The 22,615-nt window shown below is 46.1% G+C and overlaps 1 protein-coding gene across 1 annotated transcript in view; it reads right to left on the bottom strand.

Annotated features, from left to right (window-relative positions):
• The window catches only part of dcbld1 (discoidin, CUB and LCCL domain containing 1), a 45,007-nt gene extending 24,197 nt beyond the window's left edge, over positions 1-20,810 (bottom strand). Inside the window, exons 1-6 of the mRNA XM_029676802.2 lie at positions 20,533-20,810; positions 12,943-13,161; positions 8,934-9,077; positions 4,948-4,999; positions 4,585-4,657; positions 1,002-1,135 (exon numbers count right to left, since the gene is read on the bottom strand). Coding sequence (XP_029532662.2) covers positions 1,002-1,135; positions 4,585-4,657; positions 4,948-4,999; positions 8,934-9,077; positions 12,943-13,161; positions 20,533-20,605 — 695 coding nt within the window. The 5' untranslated portion in view covers positions 20,606-20,810. The remainder of the gene's footprint in view (positions 1-1,001; positions 1,136-4,584; positions 4,658-4,947; positions 5,000-8,933; positions 9,078-12,942; positions 13,162-20,532) is intronic.
• Positions 20,811-22,615: the final 1,805 nt, after the last annotated feature.

Here is a 22,615-nt window from a genome sequence, read left to right as displayed (position 1 = left end):
ACGACCCAAGTACTCACCCCTTTTAGCAAAGGCCAAGCATTTGGAGAATTAGCCTTGTACATTTACAAAGGAGAAACACTATGCTTTATGTAGATCTGATGACATAGCACTTTTCAGGGGAAATCCACAAATACTCAAGGTCTATAAGGAGGTGTGTATTCAATTCAGCAGTGCATGTATAGCCAGTGAATCCAACGAAGCATTAAGAAAGTGATTGCTTGATGAGCAGCGTTCAACGATACGTGGAAACCTAACACACACATTTCAAAAGGTCTCCATTTGAACATAGCTTTAATGCATTCACATAGCTATAGGCCTTAGGGCTCTGAAGTCAATTTGTGATAGCCATGACTTTTCAGGTCATCTTTGCATGTATTACTTCTAAATGACAGAAACCTGTGCCCAACTGAATATATTACCGACAGCTTGAGTGATGGCCAATATTATTCTCTTCTCGGCCACCTCAGATCTCCATCATACATCTCGGTGATTGCCATAGCCCATACTGAGTGTCTCTGGCGTTAGCGAGGAGCTGGCTAATCATATCGCTGAAACAGTGCAGGAATGCAAGCCCGCTAGCCCTGCCTGATGAATCCTGTTTTGACTGAGGTAAACTATCCAAGGTCAGGGGCAGTGAGCAAGTGCCATTTATTTAACTCTCATAGCAAAGATGACAGAGAACATGAGGTGTCCCATCATGCAACCACTTCTTTCAGAATCTTACAACGAGCCAGTAGATCATGTTTTTGGAAACCAATTGGTACCTCTGCTTAGGCTGCATTTACACAGGCAGCCCAATTCTGATCATTTTTGACCAATCACATCAGATCTTTTCACATCAGATCTTTTTCACAGATCAGAATTGGGCTGCCTATCTAAAGAGCAGCCTTAGTAGTAGCCTTTAGTGCTGTTAAGGGCAACATATGATGCCTGACATTCACATCTACTGCTGTGGTACTGCCCGCCCTCTTAATCATGGCATGTCATTCCGCAGTACTCACTCTTTGGACTGGATCCCATTGGCTCTGGTGGCGGGGTAGTGACTCAGGCCTTTTTGGGTCTCCACGGATACCCAGCCTCCTAACTCATCCAGTATAACCCCGGCATGGACCGCAGCCTTACACAGCACAGACGTCTGAAAGCAGAGAGATATGAGATGACAGACAGTCAGCACAGATAACCACAATGAAACGCAGTGAGAAGAGTGAAACTTCGCACACTGGTAACGAAAGTCTGACCGTGAGCTAGCCAAAAACCACCACCACACAGAAATACTACGCATGGCAAAAACCATTTAATCAAGACAGTGTAGGCCACGAAACATACACATTAAAACATGGACACCCTCAGTGAAAAGGCTTGCACCACGGCTTCCATCAGCGCATCTCTGTTCATTACAATGCACCATCCCTCCATCCGAGGTTCCCCTTTACGGGGACTGGCCCCGCCCCATGATAGACGGCGTGTACGCAATGCCGCTCCCCATCATTCATCTGTGTCAGCAATGGGAGCACAGGCATCTCAACACAAATGAAAGAGGCAATCTCATGACATGGAGCCACAGTCGACTCTAACCTTATTTAAGGTCCATGCATTCTCAATCACGCCACACTTAACTTAAGCATGGGGAAAAAAGGCACATTGTGATTGCGTTCTAGGGGCGACAATGACGGTAATTGTAGCTATAGGAGGAATGTCAAATATATTTCTCGGTGATGAGTTACTTAGAAAAGCAGTACCTTGTCACAGAACATAGCTCTGGAATAGCTAGCTGCCTACCGCTCAGTGAATGACCCACCCTGCTGCTGAAATGAAAGACTGGGACAGGTAGGAATGACCTCAGAGATAAGAGTATAAAACATGCATTTTCTCCAAAAAGACAGGATTGATGATTTACAATTGACGACTTACAATTAACATGGAAATCACTGGAGCGCTTTAAAAATGTATCTGAGCTCTGCTGATAACATTCTCCATTAGGGTCCATCAAGGATCAATTGAAACAAGCACTCAAACACATTAATACAGACCCCCAAAAAATGAGTTACTGAAAACATATTGTTATTCAAATGTAAAAAAATAAATATATATACTAACTAACTTTAACATGGAGACAAGGTGAAAGCTCTGTGCTAAAATCCGTTTCGGCTCATTTCAGCCTGCAGCAATTTCCTCCCTTTCCGTGTAAAAAGCCATTACAGACAGGCTAGATTCCAGACAGGCTGGTCTGGCAACTAGGTGTTCACTGAGCACATATTCCATGCTGGATGGGAGGGGGAGGGCTGCTGCTCCCATAACAGGGCCAGTGGCTGGGACCCTGAGGACCTGCTTTACAGAGTCTCTTATCTGGAATAACAGCTGCTCTGGGGACAGATTTAACTGCCTCGTGAGTATTACCCTGATCTTTTATATACTGCAGGGCAAGACAGCGTAAATACAGATAACCCTGTCCTGCTGCCCGTCCGTCTGTCTGCCGATAGAGCAGATGGATAGGCTCTGGTAGTTTGTATATTAGATAATGGCCCCAGTCAGTTGTGTCTAGAGACTAATCATGGACTGGTGCTAGAGCAAGGCTGGCTTCAAGACTGCTGCTGTTACTAGGAGAGGCATAGACTACATAATGGCTTAACACTTCAGCCAAGGACTGTCTGGTTCTAACTGAGACTGGCCATGTGTCCTGCCTCAGTTAACCTACTCGTCTATAGCTCTGCTGACTACTGTATTTCAGAGAAGCATTTACCATTTTAGCAGCGGGAGATTAATAACACACAGTAGAAGAGGAAGCATCAACAGTTACTTACTTCCCTGCTGTCAATGCCCAAGGGTCATATTCACTAACTAAAGAGACAAATGACCTTTCAACAAACAGAACATATTGCTAAATGATTCATTTACTACAGTGCTTCTTCACACGGAATGGCGACATATGGTGTGATAACCACGTTAATTACCTATATACAGTGTATCAAAACAATGTGAATGGTTACACCAAATATACTCTGAGGAGCCATTAATGCAACAGACCGCCCAGAACACGTACAAACGGTTGTGTTAGTCTAAATGCTAATGAGCGTGTCTATTGAATGGGTGCAGTGGACAGATAAAACAACTTGTGTTCCACAGGCTTTATCTCGTAATCTAGGCCCTCCACCAAATCCTCCCTATACAATAGCCAACGTGGAATAATCGATCGCTCTGGAGACGAGCTCTATGGTTCAGGCCCTCGACCCCTCATGCTTCTTCCCAGCAGCAGACGGTGGACGGTGTTGTTGTGCTCCAGTAGCCTATTGTTGTGGGGCTTGAGCTCCCTGCTGGGCTTCCTAAGCCTGAAGCTGTCTGTCACATTGTCACACTGACCTCTGGTCACTCAGTAGCCCTGATCACGCCCAAGAGAGAGCTGACCCTCAGGAGCCCGAGAAAGCCCCTGGTCTGAAAAGCCCCTCTCTTTTTAGATACACCAGCCAAGGCAGGGGTGGACAGGGCAGGAGGATCACAACTGGGGTTGATCCCCTCCAGGGGGCCCACATGAAAGGTTTCCCAGAGCCCCATAGAGATCATATAATTGATTTTATATGTCCTGAGCCCATAGGTGGGAGGGCTGGTAAAACTATGGTTCTGAAATTACTCTGGACATCAGTGACCAGAACTGTGTCACAGTGCTTAGTTCTTAAGTGCTTAGTCTGTGTGTGTTTGGCTGTTTACCTCGGTATTATACATCTTATGGTATTACTATATAGCTACTATTTCCAGGTATTACACTGAAAGGTCGCAAATCTCTAGCTCTAAATATGTATAAGGAGCCCAAAGCGTTCTACAGTACAAGACCTCTAAGCCAGTTAGACACAAATACTTTTTGTTTGGTTTTACAGTTGCCTTGCTTCTGTGGTTTGACTGACCTGTGATGCAACCTACTAAACAGCAAAACCCAGCTCTGCTGCTGAGGAAAAATGCACGGCAGTTACATAAACAGAATACCCATCCAGTATACCTCCACAACCTGTGTGTGTGTGTGTGTGTGTGTGTGTGTGTGTGTGGGAGGGTGGTGGGGGTTTATCACGGGAACAAAGGGCCCCCCCCGTATGAACCCTGAGGTAGAAATGACACAACAAGCACCCTCGGGCAACACAGCAGTGTCCCAACAAATCACAACCACTTGCACAGCAGGAGCCAGACAAAATCACCAGCAACAACTGGTTAGCCTGGGGCCAACTCCTCATATCCAGCTTTTGGTGTGTCTGTTTCTCTGGCTAACAAGGGCCCATTCAGTAAACCTACTACTACTCGAAGCACCTGTGGGCAGAGGACGGTGGTGGTCTAAGTGGCGCCTCTGAACAGTTTAGTTCCTCTGACATAAGACAGGACAGGCTAATGTAATGAAGAGTAAACAAACAAGTGCATGGCTGACTGGCTGCTTCAGGGGACTAGAACCTGTCAGGGCCACACTGCTGCCAAGGCTTCGAAGGACACAAAGATGCCTTGTAAATAACGAATCCAATGTCTGTGGTTACACAGAAACCTGGGAACATACAGTAAAAAAAGCATGCAGTAGACTACCCTTGAGGACAGTAGTAGAATTATACTTACATGTCTGTAACCCTGGGAAATATCCCCGGATATGTCGCCCGCCACTGCTTTGCATCCTGCCGGACAGTACTTCCTGTGGGGGTAGACAACAATAGACACACCAGAGGACACCGACATTACAACACCGTAAGTGGACAAAATTGACTTAAATGGAGACATATAAGATACTGGAATCTAAATTGTATAAATATTGAGGAAATGAGAAGCCCATCTTTGACTAGCTGATGGGTAACAAGGGGTCATATTTTCCATTAAGGTCCATGAACAATCTAGTAATCTATTGCCATTACAGTTCATCAAGGACACAAAGGAAGACATCTGACTGGTCGTCGACACACACCCCTACGTACGAAACACCCTTACCTGTACTTTAAGTCGGAGAAGTGACTGCCTTTGTCTAAACATGTCAGCAGATCTGAGGGGGAAGGGGGGGGGACAGGAGAGGGAAGAGATACAATGAGAGCTAAAAATATAAATCTGACCAGAGGCTTCAGAGTAGAGCAGACAGAGGAAACCAGCCCTGTGGAGCAGAAGGGACCATAACAGGACACTATTAGAACAACAGGGTGAAGACCCTGGTTCCTTCCCTCCCTCTGGGATAAAGATTAGTGTACACACACACACACACACACTCTTACATGCTGACCAAACCGGCCATGTTGCAAGCGTTGCAAAATAAATGTACACCTACATATTATTCAATAATTTCATCCAAATTGCTCGCACGCGTCTGCCTAGCCAGGCCCAAAAATATAACTTCTATTTTAGACACTTGATGCGAGAAGTCCCACTTCCACGTAGGTGATTGAAAGATGAAAAAAGTTAACACTCATGTCCAGTTGGTGGCGGTAACACACCTTAAAGTTGGTAGGCCAACTGCCATATAAAATCCACAGACGAAGGATCAACGAGGAGAGACAAGGTTTCCCTGTTTTATATGTGGATTAATTGTCGGAGTAGAGAACACTGTAACGGCGTTCTTCGTTTGTAGAATGAAGAGAGTCGGACCGAAATGCAGCGTGTAGGTTACTCATGACTTTAATGAAAGAATATAGCGATACATGAAATAACTGAATGAATACAAAACAACAAACGGAACGTGAATTCTAATTACAGCCTATCTGGTGAACACTCCACAGAGACAGGGACAATCACCCACGAAATACAACGCGAACTCAGGCTACCTAAATACGGTTCCCAATCCGAGACAACGAGAAGCACCTGACTCTTAATTGAGAACCGCCTCAGGCAGCCCAGCCTAACACCCCTACTCAACCGCAATCCCAATAATACAAAACCCCAATACGAAATACAACACATAAACCCATGTCACACCCTGGCCTGACCAACTATATAACTAAAACACAAAACACTATGACCAAGGCGTGACAGAACCCCCCCTAAGGTGCGGACTCCCGGACGCACCTCAAAACCATAGGGAGGGTCCGGGTGGGCGTCTGTCCATGGTGGCGGCTCCGGCTCGGGACGTGGACCCCACTTCATAAATGTCATAGTTCCTCTCCATCGCGTCCTGGGATTATCCACCCTCTCCGCCGACCATGGCCTAATAGTCCTCACCCAGATCCCCACATAACTGAGGGGCATCTCGGGACAGAGGGGCATCTCGGGACAGAGGGGCAGCTCGGGACAGAGGGGCAGCTCGGGACAGAGGGGCAGCTCGGGACAGAGGGGCAGCCCAGTACTGAGAGGAAGCCCAGTACTGAGAGGAAGCCCAGTACTGAGATGAAGCTCAGGCAGGTAGTCGGCTCCGGTAAATCCTGGCTGGCTGGCGGAACTGGAAGATTCCGGTTGACAAGCAGATCTGGAAGATTCTGGTTGTCTGGCAGATCTGGAAGATTCTGGTTGTCTGGCAGATCTGGAAGATTCTGGTTGTCTGGCAGATCTGGAAGATTCTGGTTGTCTGGCAGATTCTGGTTGTCTGGCAGATCTGGAAGAGACTGGTTGTCTGGCAGATCTGGAAGAGACTGGTTGTCTGGCAGATCTGGAAGAGACTGGTTGTCGGGCAGATCTGGAAGAGACTGGTTGTCGGGCAGATCTGGAAGAGACTGGTTGTCGGGCAGATCTGGAAGAGACTGGTTGTCGGGCAGATCCTGGCAGCCTGGCGGCGCTGGGCAGACTGGCGACGCTGGGCAGACTGGGAGCACTGGCGGCACTGGGCAGACTGGGAGCGCTGGTGGCGCTGGGCAGACTGGGAGCGCTGGCGGCGCTGGGCAGACTGGGAGCGCTGGCGGCGCTGGGCAGACTGGCGACGCTGGGCAGACTGGCGACGCTGGGCAGACTGGCGGCTGGGCAGACTGGCGCAGACTGGGAGCACTGGCGGCACTGGGCAGACTGGGAGCACTGGGCGGGGAGCACTGGGCAGACTGGGAGCACTGGGCAGACTGGGAGCACTGGTGGCGCTGGACAGACTGGGAGCACTGGCGGCGCTGGGCAGACTGGCGACGCTGGGCAGACTGGGCAGACTGACGACGCTGGGCAGACTGGGAGCACTGGCGGTGCTGGGCAGACTGACAGCTCTGGCTGCTTCATGCAGACTGACAGCTCTGGCTGCTTCATGCAGACTGAAAGCACTTGGCAGACTGACAGCTCTCTGCAGACTGGCAGCTCAGGCTGCTCCGAACAGGCAGGAGGCTCCGGCAGCGCAGGAGAGGATACAGGCTCTGGCTGCGCTGAACAGGCGGGAGACTCCAACAGCGTAGGAGGGAAGGAAGGCTCTGGCTGTGTTGAACAGGCGAGGCGCACTGAAGGCCTTGTGCGTGGTGCTGGAACTGGTGGTATTTGATCGAGGACACGCACAGGAAGCCTGGTGCGGGGAGCTGCTACCGGAGGACTGTTGTGTGGAGGTGGCTCTGGATAGACTGGACCGTGCAGGCGCACTGGAGCTCTTGAGCACCGAGCCTGCCCAAGCTTACCTGGCTCGATGCCCACTCTAGCCCGGCCAATACGAAGGGCTGGTATGTACCGCACCGGGCTATGCTCCCGCACTGGAAACACCATGCGCTCCATAGCATAACACGGTGCCTGCCCGGTCTCTCTAGCCCAACGGTGAGCACAGGGAGTATGCGCAGGTTTCCTACCTGGCATAACTATTCTCCCTTCTAGCCCCCCCCCCAATATTTTTTTGGGGCTGCTTTACGGGTTTCCTTGCCAACCGTGTTCCCTCGTATCGTCGGCTCCTATCTCTGGCTGCCTCTGCTCTCCTTAGTGCCTCCACCTGTTCCCATGGGAGGCGATCTCTTCCGGCCAATATCTCCTCCCAAGTGTAACAACCTTTACCATCCAACACGTCTTCCCATGTCCATTGTCCGAATAGTTCATCCTCCTTTCTTCGCTTCTCCTGCTGCCTGTTAACACGCTGCTCGGTCCGTGAGAGGTGGGTGATTCTGTAATGGCGTTCTTCGTTTGTAGAATGAAGAGAGTCGGACCGAAATGCAGCGTGTAGGTTACTCATGACTTTAATGAAAGAATATAGCGATACATGAAATAACTGAATGAATACAAAACAACAAACGGAACGTGAATTCTAATTACAGCCTATCTGGTGAACACTCCACAGAGACAGGGACAATCACCCACGAAATACAACGCGAACTCAGGCTACCTAAATACGGTTCCCAATCCGAGACAACGAGAAGCACCTGACTCTTAATTGAGAACCGCCTCAGGCAGCCCAGCCTAACAACACCCCTACTCAACCGCAATCCCAATAATACAAAACCCCAATACGAAATACAACACATAAACCCATGTCACACCCTGGCCTGACCAACTATATAACTAAAACACAAAACACTATGACCAAGGCGTGACAAACACACAATTTTGTATAACTCAAAATGGGTCAAAAGTCTACAAAGATACAGCAACAAAAAAAATGGACCATATAGATTTCAGGTAAAACAAACAACCCAAATGGACACACGCACGGAGACGGTTTGGTCAGCATGTTATCCACCAACGGTCATCTACATTATGCTTCTGATAACAACAACGGTGGAAACAGGGATATCCATCAAAACCAGTTTGCAAACTGACACCTATAATCTCCTGGATCAGAAATGTGTGTCTTATTCAACTTGGCCTGACTGACAGCGGTCCACGCTGTGTTTGGAAACGATGCCTGTAGAAACAGCCCCAAGTTCACCCTGCGCAGAGAAACGAAGAGGAAAGGCAAGCCGTGGCATGTGGCAAAGCTGATTGGTTTTCCCGGGAGCACTGTCTGTCCGGCAAACCAAGAGGGACGGAACAGGACACAGGTGCAACAGTCAGACTCTGGTGTTCAATACTAAAACAGCATAACAGTTAGTTTAGGAGGAAGAGCTTCAAACCTCTGTTGTCCCCGGTGGAGTAGGAGAGAAGAAACCCTCGGCCGGAGATGTGACGCCCGCTGCGGAACTGTACGATGACCTCATTGGTGTCTGTGTGCATCTCTCTGGGGTAAGACTTCAGGCTGCCACAGAATGTCCCATACACTGCAACCGGAGAGAATGACAGGTTTATCAAAACAACCATTGACCTGCATTAATCTGAATTTTGACAGCAATGTGACCTTATTTCATATTCCAAATTACCAACAAGACGGTGCCACCAGTGTTTTCCCTACGTGCCGACCAAACAGACGGTAACAGACTCATTTTCGGCCGGCTACTTTTCATTTAAAAGTACGCTGGTCAGAAATGTCTGTATAGCCCTCTCCCACTAGAATGAACGATATGCCTTGTCATCTTTTGATAAGTGAGCGATGACAGAGAAACTGCTGGTTTGTCACGTCTCCTGGCTGTCTTTCCTCTTCCGTACCTGTGTACATTTTGTGCGCCGTGGTTGGTTGCAGTAAAATGTATTTTCAGGATGCTTCTTTATCGTCTCCTGTGCGTGAATTTACACGTCCTAAGTGGTAACTTAGCCTAATTATTGTTTTGTGGCACATTCATGTGTTTTCTTTCACATGTTTCATATAGCCAGCCACAGAGACGCGGTGCACAGGCTACTTACAAACCATGTGTTTGATGCATTTGAGACCATTCCACTTATTCCGCTCCAGCCATCATCACAAGCCTGTCCTCCCCATTGAAGGTGCCACCAATCTCCTGTTGTGGACTGGGGAGCTAACAACAGCCCAGACAGCTCTTGCAAAGAATGAATAAGCGGAGCAGGCACTTTGATCTTAGCACTATAAAGGGGGCTGCACTGACAGACTTGATCCTCTCACTCATGTGAGACACATTTGACAGAAGTAACAAAAATTCTCGTACCGAACTGTGTGGGTTTTTTTTTTAAATTAAAAAAAGTACACATTTCGTTATACCGTGAATCTACTGTTCTCTTTCTTAGAAAATAGTCCTGATCATATAGGACTAGACAATATCCAAAACTATAACAAAACACTGAATTCATACAGTACATTTTCAGTCATTTTAATTGTCTTTCTACTCAACTCTTCTACCAATGTTGGAGGTAAAATAGTTTAGTTGTGTATTTCAAAAGGAATCAAAGCATTAGAGTGTAACAGAGGCCACCAAAATAGAGCAAAAATTACATATTATCGGAAAACCCCGACACCATATCTGAGGTCACAGACAAGGTCTGACCTGCTATCTACAGGGTCCCCCCTCTCACCGGAACTGTTTGTCCCTCCAGACCTCACCAACGGACACTCTATTTTCAGCCCCAACAAGCCAAGCCACATCATGTCATCTAAACCGCTCTTCCTCTCCCTTTCACACAGGAGGGAAAAAAAAGCTTCCCTTTTGTCAACGACAGGAATCTCACTGTAAATCATTTGCAGGGCAGACAAAGAGATGGGAGAGAGAGATGCCCAGTCCAACCTAGTGCCCAGGGCCCTTTCCAATGAGAGGGAACTCAGCCAGTGCTGGTTGTTCTTGGTCTCCATGGCCTTTGTGGCTTTTCTTTCACCTGACGGCCATGAGACACGATGCCTCCACCAGTCAGCACCACGGAAGCCACAGCCGCTGGGGTGGAAATCACTATATCCACCGACTCACGGTACTACACGTCAACAACACCGAGGGATTTCACGATGAACAAATACATTCCTCAACCCTATTGTCCTACGGAACATTAGAAGGGTCATATAAGAAGAAGTGTCAAAAGAACTGAAAATACCACTTTCAAGGTCAGGACACAATTTCCTGTTAGAAAAGTATGACCCGGGAATGGGATACTGTAAACAACGCTAATTCCTATGGATATTTATGCTCAACACACGTTGTGAAACCTGGTCGGTAATGGAATACTTCCACCAGCAAGCTGTTGAGGGGGAGAAGCCAAGGCATGCGGTGTTTCACCACGGAGAATTCCAAGGGCCCTTGACACCCTGGCCTCTGTACTGGTAAACTCAGCCGTGGGCGAGTTGCAACATGGGCATGATAATCATTCACTGCATTAAGATGGATCTGGCAGCTCAACATTACCCTCAGCCCATACCCTGCTCTTCTCCCCAGCCTGCTCATTCTTATCGCAGTGGCAGGCTGAAGGAGAGACTTCCTGCTCATTCTTACTCGCAGTAGCAGGCTGAAGGAGAGACTTCCTGGCACAGTGCTGCATGACAAATGCTTCTGTGTGGGGCTCCACTAACAGCCGGCAGAAGTTTCATTGCTCGTCAGATATACCGTGACTAATTGTCAGGTGAGGTGGCGGTTGCGTCTCACATGTTGTCCACACTTGCGTCACTGTTTCCTTAGATGTGTTCAATACAAAATTGATCGACTTCTAACAAAATGCAGGACAATCAAAGTAAAGAAATTGGAATGAAGATTACATGGAGGGTCAAGGGTCACAATGTCTTACTGTACGAGTCAGTTAAGAGCACACCGTCTGTAAGGCCTGTCTATTCAACTCAAACATTCTACATATCTGCTGCAAAGCCCTGAGCATCTATTCTCGGTTAGTCCATATAATGGAAAGAACAGCAATAAAACTGAGGCAAAACGAGAAACGACAGTCCATTACTTGAAGGTCAGTCAATCCGGAAAATGTCAAGAACTTTGAAGGTTTCTTCAAGTGCAGTTGCAAAAACCCTCAAGCACTATGATGAAACTGGCTCTCATGAGGACCGCCACAGGAATGGAAGACCCAGAGTTACCTCTGCAGCAGAGGATAAGTTCATTAGTGTTAACAGCCTCAGACAATTGGGATTTAACTGCACCTCAGATTGCAGCCCAAATAAATGCTTCAAAGTTCAAGTATCAGACATCTCCACATTAACAGACAGCGACTCCGTGAATCATTCTTGGTTCCAACCGCTGTGTCTTTGTGAGATGCAGAGTAGGTGAATGGATGATCTCCGCATGCGTGGCTCCCACCATGAAGCATGGAGGTGGGGGTGTTTTGCTGGTGACACTGTCTGTGATTTATTTAGAATTCAAGGCGCACTTAACCAGCGTGGCTACCACAGCATTCTGCAGCGATACGCCATCCCATCTGGTTGCGCTTAGTGGGACTATCATTTGATTTTCAACAGGACAATGACCCAAAACACAACTCCAGGCTGCGTAGGGGCTATTTAACGAAGAAGGAGAGTGATGAGTGCTGCATCAGATGACCTGGCCTCCACAATCACCAGACCTCAACCCAATTTAAATGGTTTGGGACAAGTTGGACCACAGAGTGAAGGAAAAGCAGACCAGTGCTCAGCATATGTGAGAACTCCTTCAAGACTGTTGGAAAAGCATTCCAGGTGACTACCTCATGAAGCTGGTTGAAAGAATGTCTAGAGTGTGCAAAGCTGTCATCGAGGCAAAGGGTGGCTACTTTGAAGAATCTCAAATATATTTTGATTTTGTTGATCACTTTTTTGGTTAGTACATGATTCCATGTGTTATTTCATAGTTTGTATGTCTTCACTATTATTCTATAATGTAGAAAATTGTCAAAATAAAGAAAAACCCTTGAACGAGTAGGTGTGTCCAAACTTTTGACTGGTAGTGTATATTCAAACCCTATCAAAGCACAGATATCAAGTTAACAGAGACTAATAGAATAGTCGTGGGCTTGAATTCTCGGACCAGCAGGATCATCCACACCTTCCTCTTTGTTGTAATTGCGAACAGCCTCACAGAGACATCCGCGCCCCCCTCCAGCTCTCTATATAAATAGATATATATAAATAGTCAAATCTCCCACAAGAACTCTGTCCTTGGCTAAATTATTAGGGATCTGCAGTCTGACATGTGCTTTTCATCTGTGGGGGAGGAACGTTGTGAAGACTGTTCTGTGTAAAACCACCACTACCACAGCTAGCTAGCTAGCTAGGTCATACATAAACTCATAGACCCAGAGAGACAATAGCCAAGGCCAAGATGGTTGACTCAGACTCACCATGTTCTCCCCCGTAGCCCCCCTTGAGGACCTTGACGTAGTCCGACTGGCAGTCCCGTGCCTCCACGTCGAGGTCACCGAACCTGATGACTAGGCTGTTGCCCTCTGGCACCTGGATCTTCCACTCACACCAGGTATTGTTGGGGTAGGTGCCCGGGTAGCTCTTAGAGGAGAGGACACCGCTCTCTGGGCCCAGCACGGAGTGGCCACAACCGTCATCTGGACAAAACCATAGGAGAGAAGTCGAGTTAGATTAGGACGAAGCTCTGTCTCTACTTTGTTGTTGTATTTCAGCTACATCGCTGAAGACCTGTTAGACCATGATATGAGGAATGTGTGATGGTGGAGAGAAACCAATAAGATGCAAAGTGCTCTGTCATCTAGAAGGCAAATAAGAAGTTTTTTTGTAAGACAATCAACATTGTACATTCAGGGCTCAACTTTCACTTCACAACCAGTGAAGAAGACATTTATCAGTCTGCTTGACAACATTACTAATGTCGGCAGCAGGTCTACAAAGAGAACATGCCAGTACATATAAAAACAATCACTCATGGTAAGTAAACATTGTGTGAGGGAGACAAGTCAAGACATGCCAAACATACTGTAAAATGTTGCATTGTGTCAGTCAAATACAACGCCTAATGAGAGCTATTTGAAGTCAGTCCTAATTACATCAATCACAGTGTGTCATAATGAACCAATGTCTCATGAGCCAATATCTTCTCCTTAGACCGACAAGTCAAAACAAACAGGAGTTACTTCACAGAAATACCTGTTGCATTTCTGCTTAGGAACGCACAGCATAACACTGACACACAACCTCCAAGAAAGGCAATGCTTTCTCCCTGGAGATCCCCATTGGGTGAAAGAAGAGGTGGGGTGTTTGACTGTCTGAGACGATCAGCTGCTGGGGCCAGACCAGATCCAGGCTCCTGCAGGTGTGGGGCTGCCTTTTGGCCGTGTGTGTGTGTCAGTGGATCCCACGGCTTGGAGCCCTGGTGACACAGTGGCCCCTGTTTACAGGGTGGTTAATCCACTGTCCCCCAGGGTGTGGCATTAACACCTGTGACAGCACTAACAGGCCTGCACGGGCCTCATGGCAGCTGTGTCCCACAGAGACCAGTCACCAGACTGCTTCCCACCGACCTTGACCCAGTCCTAGTCTAATCACTTGCGACTTATTGTGGATAGGACATTATTGCTTAGCAATATGGTGAAAATTAAACCTCTTATCAAAGGCAAGGTTGAGCTACTAAATTCTTCAATCATACCTATCTATGTCATTCAGATTTATACTGAAATATAAAAACGCAACATGTTAAGTGTTGGTCCCATGTTTCATGAGCTGACATAAAAGATTCCAGAAATTGTCCATGCGCAAAAAAAGCTTAGGCCAGGAGGTAGCGGCTAGGGGTTTGTTTTTGGACTGGGCCCTTAAACTCAGATATATGTGGCACATAAACACTGTCCAGACATCAATGGTAGGTTCTGTGTGATGGTGGAGCATTTTGTATAGGAATAAACATGTATTAAAAAACACTTGACTTGTGGATAAGAATCCCTAAAGTTAGATTCTTTCTAAGGAAGGTAAATCAAATTTAACTGAAAAACATTTAAGCAAAATTAGCAGGCCCGTGGACAAATGAGGCTATTAAAAAAACAAGATGGGATCTTTGGCTTGTCTGGCCATTCCCAAGCCATGGAGCGGCAGGCACACACAGTGGCCTTTGTGGTCTGAGGCTGAACTAGGTCCAGATGTGAGGCTGGGCGAACAGCACAGCGGGACAGAACATTTTAAAACAGGATGCAGCTACCCACCTGGGAGAAGGTGCAGGAGCGGTGACATCATTACCACAATGGTAGAGGAGGAAATAGACTACACCTATGCCACAGAGCATTACTGACCATAGGTGTGTAAACAGAGAAGGGCAGAGTGGGCCCTGTAACATCAGCTCAAGAATATTTTCATGTAGTGGTTTGTTTGGGACAATAACAATCAACCTCTGTCTACTGTATGTTTAAGGTTGAACATTTTTGTCATTTAAAAAAATATATATATAGTTAGTCCAGATGTACTTTTTTTTCAACACTTTACAGCATCCCCAGCAAACATGACCTAGACATTTTCCGATCTGCTCATATGGGGTGCCTGTGTTGGTGGTTTCAGTCGGTCTTTTTTTATGCTCCTGAGATTTCTCATTACATTTAACATTTAAGCTCTTATCCAGAGCGACTTACAAATTGGTGCTTTCACCTTATGACATCCAGTGGAACAGCCACTTTACAATAGTGCATCTAAGTCTTTTAAGGGGGGGGGTGAGAAGGATTACTTTATCCTATCCTAGGTATTCCTTAAAGAGGTGGGGTTTCAGGTGTCTCCGGAAGGTGGTGATTGACTCCGCTGTCCTGGCGTCGTGAGGGAGTTTGTTCCACCATTGGGGGGCCAGAGCAGCGAACAGTTTTGACTGGGCTGAGCGGGAACTGGACTTCCTCAGTGGTAGGGAGGCGAGCAGGCCAGAGGTGGATGAACGCAGTGCCCTTGTTTGGGTGTAGGGCCTGATCAGAGCCTGGAGGTACTGAGGTGCCGTTCCCCTCACAGCTCCGTAGGCAAGCACCATGGTCTTGTAGCGGATGCGAGCTTCAACTGGAAGCCAGTGGAGAGAGCGGAGGAGCGGGGTGACGTGAGAGAACTTGGGAAGGTTGAACACCAGACGGGCTGCGGCGTTCTGGATGAGTTGTAGGGGTTTAATGGCACAGGCAGGGAGCCCAGCCAACAGCGAGTTGCAGTAATCCAGACGGGAGATGACAAGTGCCTGGATTAGGACCTGCGCCGCTTCCTGTGTGAGGCAGGGTCGTACTCTGCGGATGTTGTAGAGCATGAACCTACAGGAACGGGCCACCGCCTTGATGTCATTCATAGCAAGGCAACATTTGTCTATGCAGTGCCTATAGCTAGCTTGACGACTCGCACTGACTAAATTCTTCAGCTATTCTGTCGTTCGCTACATACTTTAGCCCAAAACTCATTGAAGATGTTTTGTAGTGATGAGTGGCGTTGTACAAAAAGTCCAGACTCTGGGAAACACACTGCAGTTTTGTCACACAACACAATGCCACTGATGTTAAGGTTTGGGAGAGTGTGCAGTTGGCATGCTGACTGCAGGAATGCCCACCAGAGCTGTTGCCAGATCATTTAATTTTAATTTCCAACGACTTTTTAGAGAATTTGGTGGTATGTCCAACCAGCCTCAACTGCAGACCACGTATAACCACATCAGCTTAAGACGTCAATATCAGTCTTCTTCACCTGCGGGATCGTCTGAGACCAGCCACCCGGACAGCTGATGAAACTGAGTTTGCCCAACCAAAGATTTAGATGCACTATTGTAAAGTGGCTGTTCCACTGGATGTCTTAAGGTGAACGCACCAATTTGTAAGTCGCTCTGGATAAGAGCGTCTGCTAAATGACTTAAATGTAAATGTAAATGCAAAGAGTTTCTGCACAAACTGTCAAAAACAGTCTCAAGGAAGCTCTGCGTGCTCATCGTCCTCACCAGGGTCTTGACCTGAATGCAGTTTGGCCTCATAACCGACTTGGGCAAATGCTCACCTTCGATGGCCACTGGCACGCTGGAGAGTGTGCTCTTTACGGATGAATCCCGGTTCAACTGTACCGGGCAGACGGCAGGGGTGAGCAGTTTGCTGATGTTAGCGTTATGAACAGAGTGCCCCATGGTGGCAGTGGGGTTATGGTATGGGCAGGCATAAGCTACAGACAAACAAACAATTGCATTTTATCGATGGCAATGCACAGAGATACCATGACGAGATCCTGAGACCCATTATTGTGCCATTCATCCGCCGCCATCACCTCATGTTTCAGCATGATAATACACGGCATCATGTCGCAAGGATCTGTACACAATTCTGGAAGCTGAAAATGTCCCAGATATTCCATGGCCTGTATACTCACCCATTGAGCGTGTTTAGGATGCTCTGGATCAACATGTATGACAGCGTGTTCCAGTTACCGCCAATATCCAGCAACTTCGCACAGCCATCGAGGAGGAGTGGGACAACATTCCACAGGCAACAATCAACAGCCTGATCAACTCTACGTGAAGGAGATGTGTCACGCTGCACGAGGCAAATGGTGGTCACACCAGATACTGACTGGTTCTGATCCACGCCCCTATCCTTTTTAAAACGGTATCTGTGACCAGTAGATACACATCTGTATTCCCAGTCGTGTGAAATCCATAGATTAAGGCCTAATGAATTTATTTCTATTGACTGATTTCCTCATATGAACTGTAAGTCAGTAAAATCTTTGAAATTGTTGCATAGACATTTTTGTTCAGTGTAGTTGTCGCGGTATTAGACTAAGCATAGGTGGTTTGATGATGTTGAAACATTGAAATGGTGCTGGAATAGTGCAAGCAGGTCCTGTTTTCCTTGCAACTTCCGGGTAACTCTCCATGGTTCTAAATCAATTGGTGCTTAGTAATCCGAAAATGTTGGAAACATTAAAAAAAAGAAAGGTTCACCCATTTTGAATGGTACATTGTTTTTGTGCATCTCTGAGTGATGTTCTATCGATTCCCTGGGTCATTTCATGTTTATCTGAGTTATTGGCGTTCAAACAGGCAGATATCCAGCCAGTATGACGTAACACTGTTAAAAGTCGCTCTCGTTTGGAAACCCAAACAGATATTTGACTAAAACATAATCATTTCAAACCTTGCTTACATTTGTATATGATCACGTTTCTCTATTATGCGTGGGAATACTTGGAAAAGATTTCCCAAATTATAAAAAAATCACAGAGCTGATTTCCTGGTGTTTTTACAATTAAATTGAGCAGATTAGAGTATTTTCTTTGTCTTCTCTTTACAGCAATAGCCATTTCAAATCAAATGTGCAAATAAACTAAACTAAATAATAGTCCAGGGAGCCATTTGATTAATTGTTCAGCAGTCTTATGGCTTGGGGGTAGAAGCTGTTAAGGAGCCTTTTGGACCTAAACTTGGCGCTCCGGTATCGCTTGCCGTGCGGTAGCAGAGAGAACAGTCTTTGACTTGGATGACTGGAGTCTGACCATTTTTAGGGCCTTCCTCTGACATTTGAACTCCAAACTATGTTTTCCAGCAATTGTATTTAGAAATATTGCGATATTCCTGGCTGGGCCTCTGTTTCACTGACATTCGCAACTCAACAATCATCTCTTTACTATTTGCCACGCAGCGCTGCCCAAATTGCTGGCCCTTCCGACAGGCTATGCAATTTAAAACAATCTTTTATTTTAATTTTTTCGAGAAGCTAATGATCATCCAAATCATGCTTTCTGGTGTAGCATTTAGAATATTTTTTTTATTTTTTGGATTAAATTATTTAATTGATTATTTTACCCCTTTTTCTCCCCAATTTCATGATATCCAATTGGTAGTTACAGTCCTGTTCCATCGTTGCAACTCCCGTACGGACTCGGGAGGGGCGAAGGTCGAGAGCCGTGCGTCCTCCGAAACACAACCCAGCCAAGCCGCCCTGCTTCTTGACACAATGCCCGCTTAACCCGGAAGCCAGCCGCACCAATGGGTCAGAGGAAGCACCGTACACCTGACTACCATGTCAGCGTGCATTGCGCCTGGCCTGCCACAGCAGTCGCTAGTGCGCGATGGGACAGGAACATCCATGCCGGCCAAACCCTCCCATAACCCGGACAACCCGGAGCCAATTGTGCACCCCCCATGGGTCTCCCGGTCACAGCCAGCTGCGACAGAGCCTGGACTCGAACCAGGTTCTCTGTGGCACAGCTAGCACTGCAATGCAGTACCTTAGACCACCCGCGCCACTCGGGAGGCCCTTCATTTGATTAATTTCTGTATAGACAGGAATATGCCAATTAGGCTAACTAACTTGTGCATTTCAATTTACTTTAGGGGAAGCTTAGCCTTATAGATGCGCCGCCTATGCTAATTCCTCCTAAACGGTGTGTATCCTTATTTCACTCCAGGTATACTGATAAACACCAACAAACTCGTGAAAAATAGAGTAGTAGCAGACAATATAATGATGCAATTTCAATTTAAAATGCCAGCGCATCTCTCATCGTCTCTCCTGATCACCTGACTGACTACTGCCCTCGGGACAAATATGAAGTATTCACCTCAAACACTCAGAGGGAGAGCCGTGGAAGTAGTCAATGTGACAAACAGGGAGGCTCAACCTAATGCCAGGTAGAGGTGGTGGGGGGAAACACCATCAAGCAATGACTGGAATCAATTCTTCCCCAACTCTATGTTGGACTATAATATGCATCGGACTAAAACTGCTCACTGCATGGATCAACATTAGAACCCCAAAGGCAGCCAGAGAGATTTAGCTGTCTCCTAAACTGACTGCTTGTGAGTGCTAAGGCATGCGTGGCACCACAGTTCATTGTTCAAGAGCCAGCAGCGCCTCCTTGGTAATGAGAGACAATACCACAGGAGCACAGGCACAAAAAGATGACCCAGCTTCTAAGGGAGAATCTCAATTGCATACCCTCGCCTCCTCAAAACCCATTGGATGAGAGAGCCAGAGGTCCTTTTCCTCCAATGGGTTTTGAGAAGGAGTTGAGAGGATGCGAGGAGTACGCAATTGAGATGCGTCCAATGGCACGTAGCCTACTATGAGCCTAGAAGGTTACATGAGTACAAAATCGAGCCATGCTGTCACTGTGGTGTGAGAGGACGATCATAGCTAGTATAAACCCAGCTAGTTCCTTCCGTATGGCAGGTTTGTCACTGCTGAAAGTCACCTACTGTATCTTCTCAAGGATAGTTAGATTACAATTGACGGGTATAGTGTGTTGCCCTACATGTCAACAACATGATAGTTCAAAGACATCCTAACTGACAACACACTTTAATATTTAATATCATGGAAGCCTGCTGACAATCCCATACGAGTAGGGGACTTGCTGTGGAAACGTTGAAACAAACCGTCTCTGCTCAGTAGAAAGGTTGAAATATTTAAGCAGTGTGGAGATCAATGAATCTATAAGAGTGCATTTTTAAACTAAAGTCAACGGGCCTTAATGGTTCATCATTGCACATGCATCATCTAATATAGTAAGTACAGCTCAAAGTGTAATGTTTGAAAGACAACTGTTAAAACATGACTGGTTACATTTGAGTCAGAGTTCTCAACGTTTTGCATGATTGATCGCAACTTAATGTGGCCTAACAATGATATGTAACAAATGTATGATGCATAAGATACATTGATTGTAGTTATATGCCACACACTATTGTTACATTTGACTGTTGGCAACCCAGTTATCACACACGTAGGTTACTTAACATTCGAGGCTTGTTGAACATGCCACACAGTGTTATTAACCCTTGATCTGCCATGTGGATCAGGCACATCAAAAGTGAATGAAGTCTAGTACAAAGTAAAACGATCAGAACCATGGTGAATGAAATAAATGTCTCTAATCGAATGTAAGGTAACTAGATATGTTACATCTCATCGGTTGTAGTACAAACAGTATTGGTTAATCGTGTAAATCATTGTTGCTTTAACAACGGTTAGTTTGCTTACCGAGTTTTTCACCGACCGCGGAAAGTATAGACCAAACGACAAAGAATCCATTAACTTTCCTCTTTACAGACATCTCAGCTTTTATCCACAGTAACGCAACGAAGGCGCATATGGAGACACATTTGTTTCGTTTTCATGGGATCATTTCCTTTAGGAAGTTTTGTCGTAATAGAAAGGATCCCGACGCGCTCCGTCTGTTTCTATCCTCCCTGCTTCTCCACAGTATATTCATTCCTTGAATGAACTCTTCCGTGTTTCATCCACATGCGTCACCCAGTGGTCGGGTCGACCAACCAGTCTGGCCGCCTCCGTGTCGTTGGGGAGAGGGGGATAATTGCTGAGCAGGCGAGAAAAGTAGACGCGCAACACAATTAATAAAAAATAATTGTTGAGTTCAACTGCCCACCCCGGCTGAAAGGTATAGGCCTATGATCGTTAATACTAGGCTTACTTCTTACATACACTATTCTGCAATCAATTGCCAGTTTGCCAACCTACATATTCGAGCCTATTTGATGACAGCAACACTATCACTTAGATAAGGTGTTTTTTTTTGTTTAACATAAAGTGATGACCATAGGACAGTGAGGTATGAATGACCTCTGTTAATGTCTTAATTAGATCGAGTTAAATCTAATCAAATAGTATACGTGCTTCTCTTTTGCTCTGTCTCTATGCATCTTTATCCTAAACATTCAAATCTACTTTTGATTGACTGGTGTTATTTCGCTTTAGGGAAATCCCCAAAAAATGTATTCCTTGTTTTTTTGACAAATGTGAATAGAACCAATGCTATTGGTTGATCAACAAGATCTACTTGATCAATGTCTTTACTGTAAAGTAGGACTACTTTACTGTAAGGGCCATCTCCAAATTGTCCCCCTGCTGCTCTCTTGCCAAAGACAGAGAAGTTATACGTTGTCACACTACCACACAGTCACAGTACTGGACTCTCAGGGGAGATGGTGAGGAGAGACTGTGGGACTCCCCTAGGCCTGGGCCTGCTGCTAGCTGCAACAAACACATGTTAACACGTCCTCATCTGAGCTCCATTAAACACTTCCACAATCACATGGGCTCATATCACACATGTCCTGAACCATAAACTTTTATGGGTTTGATAATGGCAAATGCAGCTGGAGCTTAGGCTTACTACCAGCATAGATCAAATCGAGCAGAGTTAATCACTAGCTAGGCTGGAACTAAGTGCTGAGACCACAGACACATAATGTGGTACAGTTACCAGATTATGCAATAATGAGTTAAAAAGGGAGGAAGCATCAAGATAGGCAGACTCATAAGGCTCTGGTCAGACTGCCTTAATGCTGTGGTCTATTGTTTATTAGTCATGTATTTTATCACCTTGCTGTATCTTCCTTTTCTTTTTTTCACTTAACTTCTTTTTTTTTTTTGCTGAAACAGCAGGCGATCTTACATATTGTGTCTTTAATGTTGATCTTTGGTCCATAAATTGAATAGTGGAACTATAGCTCATCCGAGTGGAATTTCTGTGCACTGCAGGTTAGTCACATTGCACAGTAGGCACAGTAGAGACACAGATGAAAAGGGGTCGTGTTATAATATTTGGTGGAGATGCAGAGTGATCAACAACAAATCGGTCCTTTTTTTTAATGTCCCTGTTACAGCACTGGGCCTGAAAATAGTTTGTGTTTATTTTGAGGTCACTCTGGAGTAGGCCTATGTGACTTTCCGTATTGAAAGGCATAGACTTTCCCCTTTTTCTTTACAGAACCATTTCAAGTGTCACCCATTACAATTGCTGTGTAAATCAAACACACTTCTGAAAGCGGTATCTGGAAATCCAATATCTCCAATTGATTGAATCCCTTTGGATAAAATATGGCCTTCTAAGCTGAACAAAAATATGGATAGAATATAGCAGCCTGCAGATGGCACTGTTGATTAGGAAGGGATCTCATGCTCTTTTTTATACAGGGACTAAGACCCATTGGCGACTACACTGAGTGTACAAAACATTAGGACCACCGGAAATTGCTGCTGACATTGACAATAGTTTATATTGAACCTCAATGATATATTAATCCAAGGTTAGAAACAAGTT

The sequence above is a fragment of the Oncorhynchus nerka genome, linkage group LG13, assembly GCF_034236695.1.
Source record: "Oncorhynchus nerka isolate Pitt River linkage group LG13, Oner_Uvic_2.0, whole genome shotgun sequence".
In the NCBI taxonomy this organism is placed as follows: domain Eukaryota; kingdom Metazoa; phylum Chordata; class Actinopteri; order Salmoniformes; family Salmonidae; genus Oncorhynchus; species Oncorhynchus nerka.
The sequence above is the reverse complement of the archived record's forward strand: the minus strand, read 5'-3'. Positions and strand labels throughout refer to the sequence as shown.